At 34.9% G+C, this 20,053-nt stretch overlaps 3 protein-coding genes across 3 annotated transcripts; all 3 read left to right on the top strand.

Moving 5' to 3' along the window:
* The first annotated feature begins 3,436 nt into the window (after positions 1–3,436).
* On the top strand, positions 3,437–6,287 carry LOC111610654 (lymphocyte antigen 6 complex locus protein G6d-like). Its single transcript, XM_023345500.1, has 3 exons — positions 3,437–3,566; positions 5,065–5,175; positions 5,784–6,287. Exons 1-3 carry the CDS (start codon positions 3,515–3,517, stop codon positions 5,999–6,001), a joined length of 381 nt encoding a protein of 126 aa, XP_023201268.1. The 5' UTR covers positions 3,437–3,514; the 3' UTR covers positions 6,002–6,287.
* A 912-nt stretch (positions 6,288–7,199) lies between these two features.
* On the top strand, positions 7,200–9,602 carry LOC111610594 (lymphocyte antigen 6 complex locus protein G6d-like). The gene is made up of 3 exons (XM_023345287.1): positions 7,200–7,341; positions 8,068–8,178; positions 9,192–9,602. The coding sequence occupies exons 1-3, from the start codon at positions 7,290–7,292 to the stop codon at positions 9,407–9,409; spliced, it is 381 nt and encodes a 126-aa protein (XP_023201055.1). The 5' UTR covers positions 7,200–7,289; the 3' UTR covers positions 9,410–9,602.
* Positions 9,603–12,620: 3,018 nt separating this feature from the next.
* On the top strand, positions 12,621–19,919 carry clic1 (chloride intracellular channel 1). The gene is made up of 7 exons (XM_005796422.3): positions 12,621–12,758; positions 12,989–13,047; positions 15,081–15,190; positions 16,583–16,708; positions 17,647–17,753; positions 17,959–18,140; positions 18,233–19,919. Exons 2-7 carry the CDS (start codon positions 13,006–13,008, stop codon positions 18,392–18,394), a joined length of 729 nt encoding a protein of 242 aa, XP_005796479.1. The 5' UTR covers positions 12,621–12,758; positions 12,989–13,005; the 3' UTR covers positions 18,395–19,919.
* Positions 19,920–20,053: the final 134 nt, after the last annotated feature.

The following is a 20,053-nucleotide window of genomic DNA, read 5'->3' as shown; positions in this document are numbered from 1 at the left end:
TTGCTATTATAATCTTCTGAGCTCATACACATAAAAAAAATGTATGGTGTAAAAAAATTTTTTGATCAAAAATGGCAAGTAACTTTAATTTTACCACAAGTTCACCTCATTATGCATTTCTAAGTAAAAAGTATACCTAAAATTGTAAATAGTCCATATATTTTATTACTTTTATTTAAAATAAACCAAGTCTTTCTCTTTCCAGCATGATTATTCATTTGTAACGAAGGTTTTATATTTCCATCATAAAACCTGCAGCTTTTTCAACTGAAGCCTCTTTTTGAAGAAAAACGTCACCAAACAGAGTCTTTAGAGATGACAATATTAGATTTTTTTCAGCATGTATGAGGCTTAGTTCTCTCTAAATCTGCTTTCCTCTGTCGTTTACAGCCGATTCTTTGAGCTGTAACTCCTGCAAAGTGGGCTTCAGAGGGAAATGCCTTCTTTACTCCAAAGAAACCTGCGTCTCAGATAAGGCCAAGTGCTACACTGGAGACGTGGGTGAGTTTCAGCTGCATTCATCTGGTTGTTGAAAGAGGAATCTCTGGTGTCGGTGAAACTGTTCTAAAGTTCATCTCAGGTCCAGTAGGTTCACTACTTCACAACAGACACACTCAGGTTCACTTCACTTATTCTAACAACGCAGGAATTCAAGATGGTGGTTAACAAAAGTCCAGCAGTCTCTGCCCAACAGAAAAAAGGGGGAGGAGCTGTCAGTTACTGGTTTCTACGGTAACCACCAACTGCCAAAAGGGTAGGGTTAGGGTAACCCTAACCCTAATGTGTGGAGAAACAACTTCTTAATTCAACTAAATGAATATGAATTCAAAGAATAGATAAACATTTATAGTATTCTTAAGATAAAATCCTTTTACATATTTTTTATTAATGGTATCAAAAAGATTTAAAATTCCACTGTTTTAGCATATGTTTAAAGACACTTCAACCTGTTTTAAAATCTTGGAAAAGTGACCTTGTGTACGGAAAAATCTTATTTTTTAATGATGAAGCAAAAGCTAAAGCTAAAGAAATAGATTCTAGCATTCAGGATTTAATCTAAACCTCTCCATTGTATCTCTTATTGCATTTTTAGAGTTGCTGTCCTTTTCCACAGCATGATACCATCATGGTGTCTTCAGAGAGTCCTAATTTGTTTTTATTTTACTTCCAAAAGGACAGACTTTCTCACAATCTTTAAAAGTGGAGTTCATCTATATCACAGTTGTCAAACTCAAGGTCCGAGGGCCAAATCTGGCCCGCTGTAGCTTTTTATGTGGCCCTCTAGATTCCAAATTACATCAATAAGTCCCACCAGTTTTCCATAAATCTGCTAAATTTATACAAAAATTAACAAATCTTCACACTTTTTCCGATTTTACTGCATATTTTCTCAAAATTGGTGAAATGTTTCTTACAAACATTTGAAATTTGAAACAAAATCCTGGAGGAACAGCTACTTATGGATATTTTAATAGTTTTATCAACACATTCTAGCACAACCGGCCCTTTAAGAACATTCCGATATTTGATATGGCCCAAAATGAAAATGAGTTATACCCCTGATCTACATAATACAATGATGTATCCTTCAGACAGTTAGGGACTGAAAACTTAATTCCAAACCTGTGAAACCAGATTTAATTTATTTAGTTTTATACTGTGTAAAATATTGATGTGTGTTTTGAATTTTATCCACAATTGCCTTGTAATAAATGTTAATAAATGGAATTACTGTTCTACCATAGGTTAAGAAAGTATAAAAAAAATAAAATAGATAAACTGTACTTTCATTTTAGAAATAATTTAGTCTGGATCAAAACAAGAGCTCCTGTCATTTAGCTGCATTAATGTGGCTATGTCATCAAAACCAGAAGGAATATCTTTATTCTGCGGAAAACGTATCGCTAAATCAAAACAAAACAACGCGAGGCACAAAATCACACCCAATTTATCCTGTTCAATCTCCAGCTGGTGGGAAGCCAGCAGTTCATGACGCGACAGAAAGGTAGTACATAAGATAAATCAGCAGTCACAAATACGTTTTGACCTATGGGCCCATTTTTCTGATCAACGTAAACATAAGGTGTGGCGACGTTTGAAAGCGGGTTTCTTTGTTTGGGGGAGAAGATAAAGTTCTTGATGACAATCAAACCAACCTGGAACGATGAGTTTCTTAGTTATCAGTCAAAAGTGGAATGAAGGAAACCAGACTGATAGCAAAGACCAGGACATCTGGAATAATGTTACTTAAACATTTCAGAGGGAATATACACATTTGACATAAAAATAGAGGAAATGTTTGGCTGGAAGGCAGCATTCTACGAACAAAACCTGAGAATAAAGATGAAACACGGAGGGGGAAGTGTCATCCTGGGGATGCTTTGCCTAATCGGGTAATCGTTATAAAGTCCATCATGACATTTCCAAAAGATGGAAAATGTGAGCCCATTTTTAAATTAAATTTAGTTTGAAGCAGAACTCAACTCTCCAACATGACAAAGTCCCAAAACATACCGACACCAGGCTTAGTCAAAGCCCAGAAGTTTATCCTTTTCAGATATCGTGAGCAGAAGTTGAAGGGGAAGAAAGCATTTTATCTTCTGTTCTTCGGTTTCTCTAGATTAGGACGTGACGTCTGCTTTTTGATATCTTTTAGCGTACTTCATGTGGTCCTATTTAAGTGATTTGTTGACATTAAATGTCAAAGTTTTATTTAACAAGCCAGTTCACATAAGGTCTGTTTTGTTTTGGATAGATTTTTTTTGCTTTAATAAATTGCATTTTAAAATTGCTTTTTGTGTTTACTGAAGTTATCCGAGTGTGGCATAAAAACAAAAAAATAAATAAATTCACTTTTTACACGACTGTTTTGACTGTTAAAAATGTCTTATTTTTGTTTTCAGTCTTTAACATCACTGATATGGTGAGCTTCCACAGTCGAGGATGCTTTTATATGAACCCCTGCAACGTTTCGGAGACAGGAAGTCTCCTGACAGCCGGGTACACGTTGACAAGAGTCTGCTGCGACGGCGACAACTGCAATGGAGCCACGTCTGTCCAGCTCACTGTCACTGCAGCTCTGGGTGCCGCCGCCACAGCTGTTTGGAGCCAGCTAAACTTCTAGAAACAACCACCAACAAATAGTCTTTATACTTTATGCAAAGTTCTTGTACATGTAGGGAATTTAGATAACCATTTATTTGCTCTTTATTAAGTATTTATGTAATAAACATATTGTGAAATTTTCACTTAAAATAGGATTTTTCTACTTTGCATGCATTTAATGAGTAAAATAAAATTTGACTTGAATGGGAGTTTCACTTTCGCTAAAGATGGCAATCTGAGTTGGGAGGAAAGTTGTGCAGAAATTCCTCCCCTCGTCGACTTAAAAGCCCACAGACCTGGTTCATCTTCATCACTCCTTCTTTCCGCTTCTTCTCCTCACTTTTGCTCTGAGGCATCCGAGAATCTAGACGAGTTTAAGTCATTTACGCCTTTCTGTTGACTTGCAAACATGAAGAACTTCTGGACAACTCTGATCGCATTCAGCGCCCTGATTGCAACAGGTAACTTTTTTTATTTTTATTCTACAGAACAAAAGCATTTTAGTGGATATTTTTTTCCACTATTTTATTCTACTGTTTTAAGTGACAAAAACAGTAGAATAGTAATAAGAGGTTACTACTATCAAATTAAAGAATGGTTTTATTTCAAATCAATTTCTTTTTTTACTTAAAACAATTATCAGACTCTCACTTAGTTTTTTTTCTGTTAATTTCTAAACAATAATATTTGGATTTATTTTAAATATCCTCTCCAATATCATTTATGTACATGATACATAAAAAGGGACCAGGTACAAAACCTTGTGGTACCCCTTGGTAGACAAAGTTATAGCTTTAAGATAGTTTGTTGTTAGACATTTAAGTTGAATGGGGTGATCTACAGTGTCAAAAGCTTTAGCGAAATCTAAAAAAGTTAAAATTTTTTGGAATATAAAGGAGTGAGAGGGGGCTACATACTTTACGCAGCACTGTTTATTAATCAGGTGGCCTAACAATTAATTATGAGCGTATTGAGAGTGAATTATATTGTCATTAAAGCAAGAAATCCAGTTAGCATAACTCCAAACGTCTACAGTACAGTACAGTAGCAACTGTGGCAAAAATAAAAAATTAAATAAAATAAATAATAAAGCATACAATACTCACTCAACTGCTGATTATTTCTTCATAGACAAAATCCATCCTCCTCTCTTTATGCGGGAACTTCAATGGCCGTCATAGAGTTGATTTATTCATTTTAGTTACGTCAACAAGTCATTTTCTATGGCCTGTTCTTTGTTGTATCCTTGGCAAATCCCAGCCATTTAATCTGCAATGCGCTTCTATAGGTGGTACCGCTCACAACAGAGACCGGCTCCAGTCCTTTAGAAAAAGTCCATCTTGAAAAAGATTTTTAATTCTTCTTGATATCAAATCAGTTTCTCCATCTTCGTCAGCCATGGTGTGTATAAAATAAAAATAAATTTACGCTATAATTAGCAGCGCAGGTTGCAGGCTATGTGCTTTGCTAGCAAAACTTTGAGTTTAGAGAGTCGCTCTGATCCTCCAATCAGATCACTGCAGGCCTTCGAGCGAGCGTTGGAAGGCAAAACTGAAAGCTGATTGGTTAAAAGAACAATTCTGAGGGCTCTGGGCAGATTAGGCTGCTCTTGGCAACAGATAGATACTGAAATCTAATTGGACGGAACATCGAAAATCCACACCAGAATGTACGGGAAGCAACACAGTCAAAAGACACGTTATAAAAAAAAAAAAGAGAATAGACTATTGAACGTAAATCAACAAAATTTAACTGAATAAATATTATAAATTAGGTAGTAGATATATGTCAGTGACTCTGATCATGTTTCATGATCATGTTCTGAACAAATTATTGTTCTGTTATGTAGTTTTTTCTTGGTAGTCACTGAAACCGTCTGCAATTGAAAACACAATGTAAACAATGAGATGCACACAGCAAATATACTGTATGTATCTTATATTTCTTTTCTCTAAACAGCACAACTCCTGACATGCCAGAAGTGTTCAGTGTCTTTACTGGGCGGCTGTGCGACTGGGAAAGAGGAGGTCACATGTGCAACTGGAGAGAGTTGCACCTTCTCAGAAGCAAGTAAGGATAAATCTCTGAAAGAGATGCCATACTTTTACAGATTATTTATAATAAAGATGTTGTGTACAGCCTTCTTCAATCTTCCAAAAGTTTTATATATATATTTGAATAATTGAAGTCATACTACTAAAGTATAATTTTCTAATAATTTTAATTAGCCAAATTGATAAATGGATAATTATTTATTATTTAGTAGAGTATAAGCTGTATTCGTTGCCTTGGCAACAGAGACATCCCACACTTATTTAACATCCTGATTATTGTTTTCTGCTACCCTTTTGCTTTAACTTGAAAGATTAAATGTAATAAAGACGTTGTGTGGGGCTTTCTCCAATCATATATATACACATATGCATTATTTTTTTTTAAATGTCAATTAAAATAAATGATTGTAGTCATGCTTTTATTAAAGCAAACTTTTCTTATAATTTTAATTAGTCAAACTAATTATGAATACATACTTACAGTAAATGCATAATTATTCAGTTAATAAAATAAATATTTACTTACTTTGTAATTTAGGGTAATAGCAGTATTGGTTGCTTGGCAACAGAGAGACCCAACACTTGTTTCTTAACATTCTGATTTCTGTTTTCTGGCACTCTTAGGCTTCACAGCGAAAGGGTCGCCCACTCTGTACAGCCGGGGCTGCGTGGCCAACACCTTCTGTGGGACCACAATCACCAACACCATCATCGGTATTGAGTACAGCAGCAAATACACCTGCTGCACCACAGACCTGTGCAACGGAGCCTCAGCTGTTCAGCTGTCTCTGACTGCTGGCCTCTGTGCCGCCATCTTGTCCTCACTGTGGGGATTCATATAGTTCAACATGAAACCTACAGATTACACATGATAATCCTCTGATTTTTCTTATTCTTTATTCATTAAATGAAGTTTTAACTTATCAGCCTTATGCTCCAGTTGGAACAGATGGAAAAACAGAAATGCATAAAATCCTTGTTCTTTTGGTACTAATGGGTTTCCTTATGAGGGTTAATAAAGTATCATATCCCAGCAAACATGGATAATGTGTGTTGAGAATTATAATAACAGATTTTACTTTTCAGAATATTTGGGTTTACCTGCTGGAAAAATATTCATTTTAGATTAACTAAGGTTCAGATATTTATTTTTCTTGTTGTTTTTCTCTGTGATTAACGTTTCACCTGTTCAGATTTGCCTCTTTCCATCTGACTGATAAGGCAAAACATTTTTTAAATCAATACAGAAATATGGATTTAATAAAACAAAATAATAGTTATTACTTTCCAGTTTCATTTTTAATCTTACAAACAACCTTAAATGGAGCACATATTTCAATTTAATGAATATGATTATTACAAGAAGCATTGGGTTATTTTTTTTTGTTTTTTTAACCCAATAGTTTTATTTTTATACTTGTTTTTAATTAGTGAATTCCCTCTAGTCTACTTTTGTTTATTGTATTTGATAACTTATAAAAAAAACTGAACTAAAATAAACATGTTTTTATGGATGAAATGTATTTTTACACATTAGAAATCAATGATAAGATGCCTCTTATGTCTCTTAAAGTCGATATCTTCAAAACTATGTTTCCAGAAGTCCTGCATTATTTTTCATTTAGCTTCAGTCTGGGCTTCATGTTTTTATTAAAGAGCTGCCTTTTTGTCCCATGAAGACATTTTAGGTTTTTGGAGACTTCTTTTAGCATCTTGCGGGCTGCTTTCAGGGTAAACTTGGTTAGACTTTCATTTTTGAAACAACCAGACAAAAGTATTTGCCTTCTTTGTGAAACTAAATGAACATTTATGGATTTTTGTATATATTTTTTTTATCTTCTACCATCTTAACACAAATGTATTCTGACTGAACAAATATTTGCTGATCAAACAAAGGGATTTGTGTGACCTGGAGTTTTCTTGAAGCAGGGTATTTTGGAGGAGGAGGATTTAAAAAATTTTTTCACAAAACTTCCTCCTCAAAGTTGCGAAAGAAACAAAACCTGATGATCCTCCTTCTTATCAGCCATCTTTTTCTTGTGTTTCAACCTCACTTTCTCCTTGGTTCACGTAAACTAAGGCAACTGAAAATCTGAGTCTGTGATATATTTATTTTACAAGCCTGTGAAAATGAATACAATCTGGAAAGCGGTAATTGGTCTCAGCGCCCTAATTGTGGCAGGTGAGTTTACAAATATCTCTCATTTATTTTAATATTTTTTGGTAAAAAGTAACTAAAAGCCTTCCCTGGCTTATTTCTCGTAACTAGTTACATTTACTTGAGTAGCTTTTTTTGAAAAAATGTGCTGTTAGGAGTATTTTTACTATGCTGTACTTTTTAATTTTATTTGAGTAATTTTACTTTGAAGTATCTCTACTCTTACTTGAGTAAAATGTCTAGATTTTCTACCCACTGAATGAAAAACAAACATGTTTTAATCAAAGATTCACCATAAACAGGCACAAACCTGCAGTTTTTAAAGTTTTATATTGAAAGAAACTGATTTGGAAAAATTTTTTGTTTGCTTGATTTTTTTTGTCATTTTTGTCCTTAAAACATAAAAATTTCCACTTAACTTTATATCTTGGTCCATCTGATGATGTAATTTTTAAATATGAAATGGTTGATAATTTGATCAGTTACAGTACTCGAGTAGATTTATTTGAGCAATTCTTTTGACAGACATTTTTTACTTTTACTTCAGTAAAAATATGTTGAAGTAGTGCTACTCTTACTTGAGTACTCTATCCACCTCTGCTTGTTTCCCTCGATTCAGCAAAATATTACCAAATAAGTGGACAGAAATATTCCAATTTCATGCAACCTTATCAACAAAAAGTAAATTTACGATGACTTAAAATAATGTGGTACTTTGTGAGTGACTGTTTGTTTTCTTCCACTGAACAGCGAACTGCCTGACCTGCCGTCGGTGCTCTGTTGGCATATTTGGAAGCTGCTTGTTTGGGAGTGACACCACATGCGCTAACTCAACAGAGAGCTGCTACACAGGAGAAGCACGTGAGGAAAACTTTACAAAAGCAGCGTGACCATCTACTGATAATGAGATTACTACGTTACCAACATCTGAAGGAACTATGTAGTGGAGCCAGTTATTCTGAGCAGATGTGGGTCAAGATAATTGAGTCCCTCAAACATATGACAGTTAGTTAAAGTTAGTTCTTATTTAAAAGAAGCAACAAAAGAAAGTTTTCATGACTCTCACTGCAGTTGCGGAAACCAGTGCACCAATTATTACTCGTATGAACCACCAAAGTTGGGGTTTTCTCAGCTACAAAGCAAAACCAAATAATCTTACCAGGTATTTTTGGTTTAGTTTCTACTGCAAGTATCTTAGTAAACTTGAAATAACTTATAAGTACATTTTGAGCAAAATATAGAGGCTTGTTTTAAGGTAATAACTAATTAATATCGATGAAAAGGTACTAGCTCCATTGGCAGATTATTTTACTTTTAAAATGGGGGAAAATGTCTAGTTATAAACTTAATAATCTGTCAATCGAACTAGTACTTTTTAAAATCAATATTGAGGAATTAATGGCTTAAAACAAGCTCCTTTATCTGGTTGAAAATGTACTTGTAAGTTAGTTTTCATTTATTTCAAGTTTACTAGAAACTAGACCAAAAATACTTGGTAAAAGTTTGTGTTTTTGCAGTGTGATGACTTTAGAGAAGCAAATGTTGCTCCACATTAACCTGAAAAGGATTAAGCAATTTCCAACGTGTTTAAATTCCTGAATTCTGCAGAGATTCTGCTTTCACACAATGTCTTTCGTTTCTGTCAAACGCGTCCTGTTTTCACAAAAGTCAATAAATCCTGAAATCACAATTTCTGGATTACAGTTAGAATTCTGACTTTTTCCAAAACTTTAAATGAGTGTTTTCCAGCACTATTTTTACAACAACTATAATTACATTTGAAATGTTTGTTTGGTGAATCAGTTTTAACAGAGCCAGCTCTCAGAAGAAGCCTACCGTTATTTAACACAGCTCGCTGTTTATGCTCGTTTCAGAGTTCAACGCTACGGGGTCGCTGTCGCTGCACACCAGGGGCTGCGTGAACTCGCACCTGTGCGAGTTGACGCTGACTGGATCCCTGCTGGGAGCCCCGTTCACCAGCACCTACAAATGCTGCGTCACAGACCTGTGCAACGGAGCCACTTCCGTCCAACTGTCCGCGGCCCTCTGTGCCGCCATCTTGTCCCCACTCTGGGGATTCTGGGAGTTGTAGTCTAACATGAAATGCCTCTGTGCTCGCTAATTTCTATTTGTTGATCGTCAGTTTTGTCTTATTTTAGATGTAATCCTTCGTTGTTTTAAGTAATAAAGTTGTGCTGTGATTTCACACTGATCTTTTGTGATTATGATGACCCTCTGATATGATAATTCATTACTGTAAAAATCAATAAAAGTTATGAAATGAACCCTTTTGAGATTTTCTTACTGTAACACATTGAAACGGTGGATTTAAGCTCCCTCTGTGGATATTTAGCAACAGTATTTTTGAATAAGATCTGATCTGAAACTTTCAACTTTCACATCCTATGACAGAATTTGAAATAAAGCATCCATATTTGCAAGTAATATTTTCAACAGACATGCCACTAAACACATATAATAATAATAATAATAATAATAATAATAATAATAATAATAATAATAATAATAATGTGTCATTAATTATTACTTAATAATAATTAAAATTATTATTATTATTAGATAGGTAATATTAAATAATTACTATAATTAATTATTATTAACTAATAATTATTATTGTCAATTTATATTATAATAATAACTAAAAAATATTGGAATAGATGCTAAAATATAATAAGATTTAATAATAATACTTAAATTTTTAATCACAGATTTTCAGATTTAATAAAATTTATTTTGGATTAAATAAATCTCACATAACCATTTATTTATAATTTAGTTATGTATTTATACAATAAAAAATGTATATATATATATAATTATTATTATTTAATAAATTACATTAATACACTTTTTTGTCATAAAGACTTTTTCTTCTTGTGGATTCAGGCACTTTTGGAACATAATCTCTGAAAAGCTAGTATTAGGAACCTGGAAATGTGCAGAAAAAACTTATAACTTAAGTGATTTGTGTGTCTATATATTTAATGTTATTCAAAGTAAGAAGAATATAAGTCAGTAATTACTATTTAAATCCAACGATACAATATAGTCAATCAAAAACATCTAGCAAACAAACATCTACAATTTTTTTTCATATTACTCTTGGACTGGACAATTTATATAAAAATTAATTAGGCCTTTAAAGTTAAACATTATTGAAGAGACACAATTAATCTTTGCGTTCCATCTGGGTGAGGTTTGGTCTGTCTCCATGATCCAGGCTTGTGGTATGTCCTCTTCACGTCTGCCAGCTACAGTCTACTGTCTACAGTCTACTGTTCCCTCCAGATCAGCTGATAAATCTGGCTGCGCCAACATGTCTGCAAGTTATTCTGCAACCAATGACGCCCTCTGGTGCTTCACAAGCACACAAACAGGGCCAGGCTGGTTACTCTGCACCGAATAAACAACCTTAATAGATATGATTCAGTTTGAAAAGCCTAATTTATATAGAGAAAAATATTTTTAAAAAGGATAAAAATTAATATGGCCCCACCTGTCAATCATTCTATTGGGTTTGTCATCAACTGACCTGCTAATGCGAGGAAAATAATAGGAAATTTTTATCAAAGTGGGAAACATGCAATCCCAAAAGCTCTACTAGAGCATTTAGACAGTGGAAGACAATTTCTGCAAGAAATGCAGCCGACCTCATGTCCAGTTGAATGAAACTATGAATGACAGCAACTACAACAGTAACTGGTAGTAAACATTCTGTTTTTTGTCATAATGACACTTATTGACAGTCAAATCAAAGTTCAATAAATGAATGTAGTTATGATTGATTTTTTTGTGTGTAACTTCCAACGGTAGCTCTATGGCAGCATGAAAACATGTGCTGCAGTAACTGCGGTATTACATTTAAGCAGCATTTTATGCTGTTTATTTTTAAGCATTTTCCTGAAGGGAGATATTAACATGCCAGTATTATTTAAGTCATTAATCACCGGTTTTCCACGTACAAAATGTGTCCGACAGCGTTCACACTCACATCCAAGAGAATTTGTGTCCCTCATTCTTCCTCTGGCTGTGAAAGACTTCGGCTTTAACACTGATTTCTCTGTCGTTTCCTGATAATAACCTTACGGACCTGATGTAGGACTCGTTGGAGAATTTTCTTGCCTTTTGTCTTTGCCTTATAAGAAAAGGAGAATCAGAGCCTAGAAGCCAACCAATTTAAATACAAATCAACATTTTTCTAAAGAACATAGAGTCTTTATTTTGTACCAGTCGTAAATATGGCAAAAGCTAATTTAAGGCTAGGAAGGTGTGTGTTTGAAGTCATGTAAAGATTTAGGAAAGTTCACAATAAATTCCAACTTGAGTTCCAATTTTCAAGTTTAAAATCATTAAAGTGTCATGCTGTTTAATCAGCCCTGCTTGGACTGATTAAATCAAATTAAAAATTTAAAACTTTTTGAATGGTATCAAAGTATTCAATAAGTACTAATGCAATGTATAATACAGATGTATACCAGTGCTTCCTGATTCCCAATAACGACTTATGTTTTCTTGTCATATTTTTTGCATCAGATTTACTAAATTAAATGTTAATTCAAATCAGTTATTAAACCAGCTCTGTCTGCTTGTCATATATACTGACAATACAAAGTAATAAACGTTTTTATAAAAAGTGAATTAATCATTAAACAAGTCAATTAATTGGCTAATATGATGCAACAGTTTCAATTTAAATGCAATAATTATGACTCAACATGTTCGTCTTGGAGTATCTTTACAAATTGTGCTGCTGGAACAAAATATAGCGTTTTAAAACGGGGTTTCTTAATGAGGCCGTCGAAGTCCTGGATGTAATGCACTTCCGGTACACCGGAAGTGTAGCGCCTCCGGCTGCCACCAGGGGGAGTCGCAACCCTGCCTGGTTAAAAAATAGAGATGCATTGGCATGAGCTGGCCTGCAGATGGAGAGAAGTGCTTTACATATAATAAATTAATTTATTTAGTTGTGTTTACATAAAATATTAAACAAGTTTAGCTTTTTTAGTTTTCCCCGTAATATTTAAAGGAAAATATGAAAGTTTTGTGTTTATAAAATGGAAACCCGGTGATAAAAAATAAGCAAAACGACCCATAAAATCCACAACAATAAGCTACAGGTGACCCTTTTTTGTTTCTGCACAACAGAATCCAGTCGAAACTTTTGAAGAATCTCGTTGTAATTTCACCATCTTTCTGATTTGAACTCGATCTTTTCTTGCTCTCCTGCATTTCTGCCCCCTAGTTTCTCTTCATGCAACTTTCTTCCAGGGCCGCGCAGCAGGAAATGAGGCGCAGCTTTCATGATGATGATGATGATGATGATGATTGTGTCGCTGCTGCAGTGCAGACCCTGAACCTGGAGGAGGAAACCAGCAGCAGCAGCAGCAGCAGATCGGACAGAAGACTTTCAGCACTGTGAGGTCTGGATAATTTAAGCTCTCGGGTTGAGTTTTAGAGCTTCCTCTCTCTCTGCGGGGAGAAAATGGCTCTGTGAGGCGTTTCCGCCACATTGTCACATTAGTCAGGTTGCGTCGGGGATTTGTCGTAGCGGAAGATGTGGGCTGAGCTGCCCGCCTTTCCGCTGCTGCGTTTCACTTCACTTTCAAAACTTCACTCAAACTTCTTGTCCTCTCTTTTTGCTTCTGCGAAGGTGTTTACTGGGCGAAGATGAGCGACGCAAACGAGCCCAAGATTGAGCTTTTCGTGAAGGTAAGCGGCAGCAACGAAAGCCATCACACCCTGAAGGCGTCGCGGGCGGCGACGGGTTCATGGACAGATTTCTGCTGATCTGATCGCATATCTGACTTTGTTCGAGATAAAAAAGGAGACCTGTGTTTGTTTTCATGTCACTCATGACTCACCGCGGGTTATAAACCCCTGTAATCTAATTAAAAGCACATTAAGACAACAGGCGATGGGTTTCCATCTATACTAAGTATGTTGGTCGGCCGCCAAACTGAAGTTTATTCCTCTTCCTCTCGCATAATGACTCCTCTGTATGAACATGTGCGCCACTTTTTCCCTCTACCGCCGTGAAAGATGCTAAAGTCACATCCTGAACTGTAATTTCACACGATTACATCTGATAGCCTAAAGTTCAGTTAAAAAGTGGCTATAAATGCTATATGGTTTTTTTTTTAGGATAGAGTCCATTATTTTTGTATCTACTGGTTTGGTTTGCATTATTTCTTAAGTTAAAATCTGTTTCTAGTTAAACAAGTACTCAGATGGTATGAAAGGTTCTGTAAATTCGTAGATTAAACAGCTGACAGGATGTGTTGGTCTTGGTCATGTTGTCAAAACCTTTGACCTACAAAAGCTGGAGTTTAAGGAAACAATTTTAAAATAAATTTTTACCCCTGCTGCTGCAAAATTAAACCTCTCTAGAGCCATGAAAGGAGATCTATTTTATATAAAGCTCTGGAAAAAACCAAGAGTCCACTGCACTGAACCCCATGAAAACCTCCTGGTTTTTCCACCAAATGTTGATTCCTGAACTCTTCCTAAGTTAAAATATTAGTATTGTTGTTTATAAATGAATATTAACTTGTTTTCTTTGCATTATTTGAGGTTGAAAGCGCTGCATCTTTTTCCTTATTTAACCATTTCTCATTTTCTGCAAATAAATACAGAACCTTTGTTTGTAATTTCAGAGACATGTTGTCAATAGTTCATAGAATAAAAGCACAATGTTCAATTTACTCAAACATAAACCTATACAAAGTAAAATCAGAGAAACTAATCATTTAAAGTGGTCTCTTAATGTTTTACAGTGCTGCATATGTAATTATGCACTTAATGTTTTATTTTGAAATCAATGGAAATTCAAATAAAGTTGTCTATTTTTAACTTTTAGATTTGAGAACAAAATGAATTATTTAACTTTTACAAAAGATGAAAAACCTCTTCTGTAGTAAAATGAGGTAATTCCTTCAGACAGTAACAAGTTTCCCCCTTATCATAATACTTACATTTTTGCTTCATCAGATTTTTAGAAATGTTTTCAGAAATTATAATCTCTCTCCCCTCTGGATATTTTGCAAACTGTAATCTGGATGTAAATATTTAGTGTCATGGCTTCTTCCTCACTGAGCAGCTTTTCAGCCCATGTTGGTGCAGAACTCACTGTTTCTCTCTACATATTTATAACATCTTTCATTTATTTAAACTAAGTTTTGGTCTTAGCAAACCATCTTTGCTTTTATTTTAGTAAAAATACAAAAAGCTGATTATTTTCCCATCTCATTAATCTATACTTAAAACACATTTTCTCCATTTTATAAGTAAAATAGTTGTAGTGATATAGATTTTGATCAATTTGCATTTTTACTGAATTTGTAAATCATCATTAGCAAATGGAAAATGTGCAGTATTTAAGTTAAAAAGCTGTTTTAGATAGATTGCACTTAGTTTGGAAGATTAAAACCTGAGCAAATTTTATGTCAAGTTAATCAACACAGAGAAAGTTAATTAGACATAACATTAAAAAAACTAACATTTCCCAGAATCCATTGGGTTAGGTAATTAAAATAAGGAAATATGCATTCTTAATTACATTGCTTTGCTTTGTATTTGCATTTCAAACCTTATAAAGTCTTGTGCTACTAAAACTTTTACGAGGAACATGAACCAGAATAACCTGTAAATGTTTTACTTTCTCCGTTTGTTGATGTCAAACACCTGACCTTATGAAAACAAACGAATAAATCCCAATAAACGCTCTGTCCGTTCTCGTTTTGCAGGCAGGAAGCGATGGCCTGTGCATCGGCAACTGTCCGTTCTCCCAGCGTCTCTTCATGGTCCTGTGGCTGAAAGGAGTGGTTTTCGACGTCACCACAGTGGATATGAAGAAGTAAAGAACCGCCCTCGTTTGTGTTTGTTTTTATTTGATCCTGTGCAGGTTGCTGCTGGTACAACACACACATATTTATATTGTTGACCTACACTGTAAAACTCAGTCATATCAAGTATTTTTTTGGTCTAGTTTCTGGTGCATAATATCTTACTAAACTTTAAATAAGACAAAACTAACTTACAAGTAACTTTTACCAAGAAGTAGGAGCTTGTTTTAAGTTAATAATTCATTTATATTGATGGAAAAGTACTTTCAACTGAAATCTGATGACTGTGTTGATGACTTCTGCTTGACATTTTTTACTTGGTGAGCTTTTTCTGAGGCCAAATAGCTGCGTGTATTCAGTCAGAAATTAGAAATAATTCAATAGGGGAAAACCTTATTGATCAGAACCAATAAATTTAAAGTGACTTGTTTCAACCCAAATTCATTTACGTCAAAAAAGACAAATAATTTAAAACGCTGCAAAAACACAAAGTCTTACCAAGTATTTTATGTCTTGTTTTTAGTGCAAATATTTTAGTCCACTTGAAACAAGACAAAACTAACTTACAAGTTCGTTTTTAGCAAGAAATAGGAGCTTGTTTTAAGTCAATAATTCCTTATTGTTGTTTTTAAAAAGTACTTGTTCCATTTTTCCCATATTAATCTACCAGTGGAACTAAAACTTGGTTGCCAGGTGACGGGCTGGGCTTGGCTGCCGTTGCTAGGTGACAGCCCCAGTGGCAGTTGGTTATGGAACCAGCACTTTTTCATCAATACTAAGGTATTATTGATTTAAAACAAGCTCTTATATCTTGCTGGAAAGTTACTTGTAAGTAATTTTGTCTCATTTCAAGTCTAGAAAGATATTTGGACTAAAAACTGAACCAAAAATTTTGCACCAGAGTAGCAAACTGAGAAAACCCCAACTTTCAAAAAGGTGGTTCATACTCGTGACAATTGGTACAATGGTTCCCACAACAGTATTGTGAGTCATGAAAACTTTATTTTGCTGGTTCTTTTGAATAAAAACACAACATTATTTAACTAATTAACTGTTACATGTTTGTGAAATTATTTGGACCCACATCTTTTCATCAATATTAAGGAATTATTGACATAAAACCAGCTGAAAAGTTACTCTGAAGTTAGCTTCAAGTACACTAAGATATTTGCACTAGAAACTAAACCGAAAATACTTGGTAATATTTTGTGTTTTTGTAGTGTAACTCATAGGCAAAAAAGAAAAATAAAACCGGTCTCATAAAAACAACTGACGAAGGTTGCAGCCTATCGTCGATGGTCGATAAGTTTGTCCAATCACCCAGTAGCGTGAAATAAGAAGGCAGAGCGTTAGTTTAACGGTGTACGTTTTGTTCACCTGTTGGTTTTTCTTCTTGCTCTCAGGAAACCAGACATCCTGAAGGATCTGGCTCCTGGAGCTCAGCCTCCCTTCCTGCAGTACGGCAACGAGGTGAAAACCGACACCAACAAAATCGAGGAGTTCATCGAGTCGACGCTCTGCCCCCCAAAGTAACCACTGACCTTCACTTGTTCTGTTCGGATGTAATTTTGTTCTGAATGTTGGAGCTGAAATGATATAAAGTGGTAATTTAAGACAGATCCTGGTTATAGTAACCGTAATCTCTCTGGATAAATCATTGCCCAGATCTTAAGTCTTTGCTTTTTATAGACTTTCTATTAATATTTTAACTGATGAATTGGTTTTTGTTAAGCTTTCGGAAGCTATTTTATTGTTTTAAAGTTTATTAATACCAGTTTAGACCTGGAACTGTTACTATTTTATGCTGAAACTATATGTTATAAACAATAATATTGATGTTTTGAGTAATATATGGCATAATAATGCATGTACACCTAGACCAGTCACAATTACAAATGTTAGTGGATGATAAATTGTTCCAGAATTTATTGCGATAAAGAATTACATTGTTGTTTTGAGATCATTTTCAAATAATATGTTGATAAAGATATAATAAAGCAAATCTGTCCTCTAAGGAGACAAAGAAACTTTAATTTTGTGCAGAATATGCCACGTTTTCAATTTCCAAAATAAAACAATCAAAATAAAACATAAAAACCACAAATAACTGAATTATTTATGACAAAATTACCCTTTAAAAAATATCAATAATCAACTTCATTTTAATTTATTGTGCGATTAATAAATTAATTGATTAATTAAATCATGGTTAGCCTCAGAATCATTAAAAATACAGCAGAAAAACTTTGAAACATCAACAGAAATCCTGAAAAAGAAAAGTAGAAGAAAGAAGTTTAACCTCTTGGAAACAAAATCTTAAGAAATTAGAAGTGATCATAAAACTGTAGACATGTCTAAATTGATTAAAATAAATTATTATGAAGCTGTTAGCTGCAGCTTAGCTCTTTTTTTATTTAATCATTTGTTTTGTTGTCTTTTAAATATAATCAACCATCTTATTTTACAGATATCCCCGTCTGGCGGCTCGTAATCCGGAGTCCAACACAGCAGGAGTCGATATCTTCTCCAAGTTCTCTGCTTACATCAAGAACTCAAACCCTCAGACTAATGACAGTAAGCATCAAAAATAATGATGACATCGTCACAGGAAAGCAAAACGCCGAAGTCGCCATGTTAATCTTAGGCTAAAAAAAAAAAACCCCAGCAGGGAGGGAGTGTCTGTTAATAACGTTACAGTTTTAGCAGCGCTACGTCAGCGAGAACGGCGCACATCCTCTTAATCTCCCTGCTTACTCTTTGTGTCTGTGTTCGCTCTCAGATCTAGAGAAAGGCCTCATGAAGGCTCTGCAGAAGCTGGACAACTACCTCGGCTCCCCACTTCCTGACGAGATCGATCAGGACGCCGCCGAAGAGGTCACCTCCTCGTCACGCCCCTTCCTGGATGGCCAGCAGCTCACCCTGGCGGACTGCAACTTGCTGCCAAAGCTGCACATCTTGAAGGTAATCTTCTCAGTATGCGACGTTTATCCTCACCACGGTTTTCCTGATCCCTGCCACTCAAACGGATCCTTTTTTTTTTTTTTTACCCCCAGGTGGTGAGTTTGAAGTACAGAAACTTCACCATCCCAGAGTTTCTGACTAACGTCTGGAGGTACCTGAACGCAGCGTACGCCAGGGAAGAGTTTAGCGCTACCTGTCCTGTCGACACGGAGATCCTCATGGCGTATTCATCTGTAGCGAAAGCTCTCAAGTAGGACGGCGATAGGCCGTGTTAAAGTAGAAAAAATGATTCCACACAGACATCAGTAATCAAATATTTACTCTGCAAACAACCAGAATCTGTTTCCCTGCCGACGGGTATTTCCTTTAAGCTTTGTTTACCTTTTGATACGCAGAATGCACACACCCACAGGTGGATCTTTGTATTTATTCTCTACTTCAACCAGGATCGGTTACATCAGCAGGGAGACGAGGGTAAAGTCTAGATCAGTGGTGTCCAAACTTTTTCCACCGAGGGTCAAAATGAGCTTTTTCTGTCCGTTAAACAACATAAAAATTATATTATCGTGAATGTTTTCTCCTTTACCTGCACAACAATGAATTGAACAAGTTAATTTTTTTTAAATCAAAACCAACATTAGAATGAAATTTTCCTTAATGTTTATATTTATTTAACTTTTTAAGCCAATTATTTTCTATTTTGTTGTTCTGTAAATTGTGTTTTGTAAAAACTAAATTCTTTGTGTTTTCCATTTAAGATATAAACTTGCCATGGAAATCTCACCCTAAAATGATTTTAAAAAGTGTTGCATCTCATCCCAAATTTGCACCATTTTTTTAACTGCAGTGAGGGGCCACACAAACTCATTCCAAGGGCCACAAATGGCCCCCTCGCCGCACTTTGGACACCCCTGGTCTAGATAATACAAGTCAAAATTAAAATGTTTCTTTCAGGAAGGCTTGCATTTTCACACACCCTTTTTTTTTAAACAAAAGTAATTCCGGTTTTTTATCCTTTACTCACCTGCTTCATTGAACTTTAACCTCAGATCAGAGCCGGTTCTACCTTTTCTTTGGTATTTGGGCAGAATAACAATTTGGGGCCCCAAACTCTCACCTAATATCGATGTTTGCTGCTATTCTCAGCAGAACAATGTTTTACTTAAACTCTAGGCTGGTAAAAGATACTAACTCTATGATAACCTTTAAGAAAAAACATAATATGGGTGTAAAAGAATATAAAGTGGACATAATATGCTAAATTAATATTTTTATATGTTTTTGTACTTCCCTACTGCCTACAAAATCAACCCAAGCTCTTAAAAAAACCACCCAGATGGGTTTTGGCTATGGGTTGATGTCTTTTGGAAAGTTTTCTGTTTCAAAAACCTTCCAGAATGTAATGTAACAAATCAGTCAGCTTGTTACCTAGCAACCCCAGTGAAGTCCAGCCTGTTACCTAGCAACCCAAGCGGCATGTTTGCGCAGCTGGTTGTATTCACTGTACTATTGCTGCTTGAAAAGACAAGTGTTTTGCTGTTGGTTTATCACCTAGAAACCACTTGCTGCATTCTTGTTGGTTGTGCTGGAGGCTCTACTAATGCTTTTCAAAGATGTAAGGATGTATAATTGCTCATTTGGCTTTAAAGTGACAAGATGCCCCAAAACGGCTCCTCAGGAGGAGCTCGAAATACCAGAAGTAAAGAATAATTTTGTGCAAAAAAATTAATTAAAATGTTTCTTATAGCAATAGATTTATTCTAACTTGTTCAAGGAAGAATTATAGCCCACCTTTAAAACAAAATATCATAATACAACCTAATTATTTGTATTTAAAGTAGAAAAGTGACATTTATTTCTACTACAGCAAATACAGTGTATATATTGAACAATATAGCATAATATAAATTTGC

The sequence above is a fragment of the Xiphophorus maculatus genome, chromosome 13 (assembly GCF_002775205.1).
Source record: "Xiphophorus maculatus strain JP 163 A chromosome 13, X_maculatus-5.0-male, whole genome shotgun sequence".
Lineage (NCBI taxonomy): Eukaryota > Metazoa > Chordata > Actinopteri > Cyprinodontiformes > Poeciliidae > Xiphophorus > Xiphophorus maculatus.
The sequence above is the reverse complement of the archived record's forward strand: the minus strand, read 5'-3'. Positions and strand labels throughout refer to the sequence as shown.

What these genes read in the sequence shown, in the direction of transcription:
- LOC111610594 (XM_023345287.1), top strand. Translation starts at nt 7,290, where the DNA reads ATGAATACAATCTGGAAAGCGGTAATTGGTCTCAGCGCCCTAATTGTG. An exon ending in CAGCGCCCTAATTGTGGCAG is followed by an intron (nt 7,342 to 8,067) that starts GTGAGTTTACAA and finishes TCCACTGAACAG; the next exon opens with CGAACTGCCTGACCTGCCGT. An exon ending in CTGCTACACAGGAGAAGCAC is followed by an intron (nt 8,179 to 9,191) that starts GTGAGGAAAACT and finishes TGCTCGTTTCAG; the next exon opens with AGTTCAACGCTACGGGGTCG.
- LOC111610654 (XM_023345500.1), top strand. Translation starts at nt 3,515, where the DNA reads ATGAAGAACTTCTGGACAACTCTGATCGCATTCAGCGCCCTGATTGCA. An exon ending in CAGCGCCCTGATTGCAACAG is followed by an intron (nt 3,567 to 5,064) that starts GTAACTTTTTTT and finishes TTCTCTAAACAG; the next exon opens with CACAACTCCTGACATGCCAG. An exon ending in TTGCACCTTCTCAGAAGCAA is followed by an intron (nt 5,176 to 5,783) that starts GTAAGGATAAAT and finishes TGGCACTCTTAG; the next exon opens with GCTTCACAGCGAAAGGGTCG.
- clic1 (XM_005796422.3), top strand. Translation starts at nt 13,006, where the DNA reads ATGAGCGACGCAAACGAGCCCAAGATTGAGCTTTTCGTGAAG. An exon ending in AGATTGAGCTTTTCGTGAAG is followed by an intron (nt 13,048 to 15,080) that starts GTAAGCGGCAGC and finishes CTCGTTTTGCAG; the next exon opens with GCAGGAAGCGATGGCCTGTG. An exon ending in AAACCCTCAGACTAATGACA is followed by an intron (nt 17,754 to 17,958) that starts GTAAGCATCAAA and finishes GTTCGCTCTCAG; the next exon opens with ATCTAGAGAAAGGCCTCATG.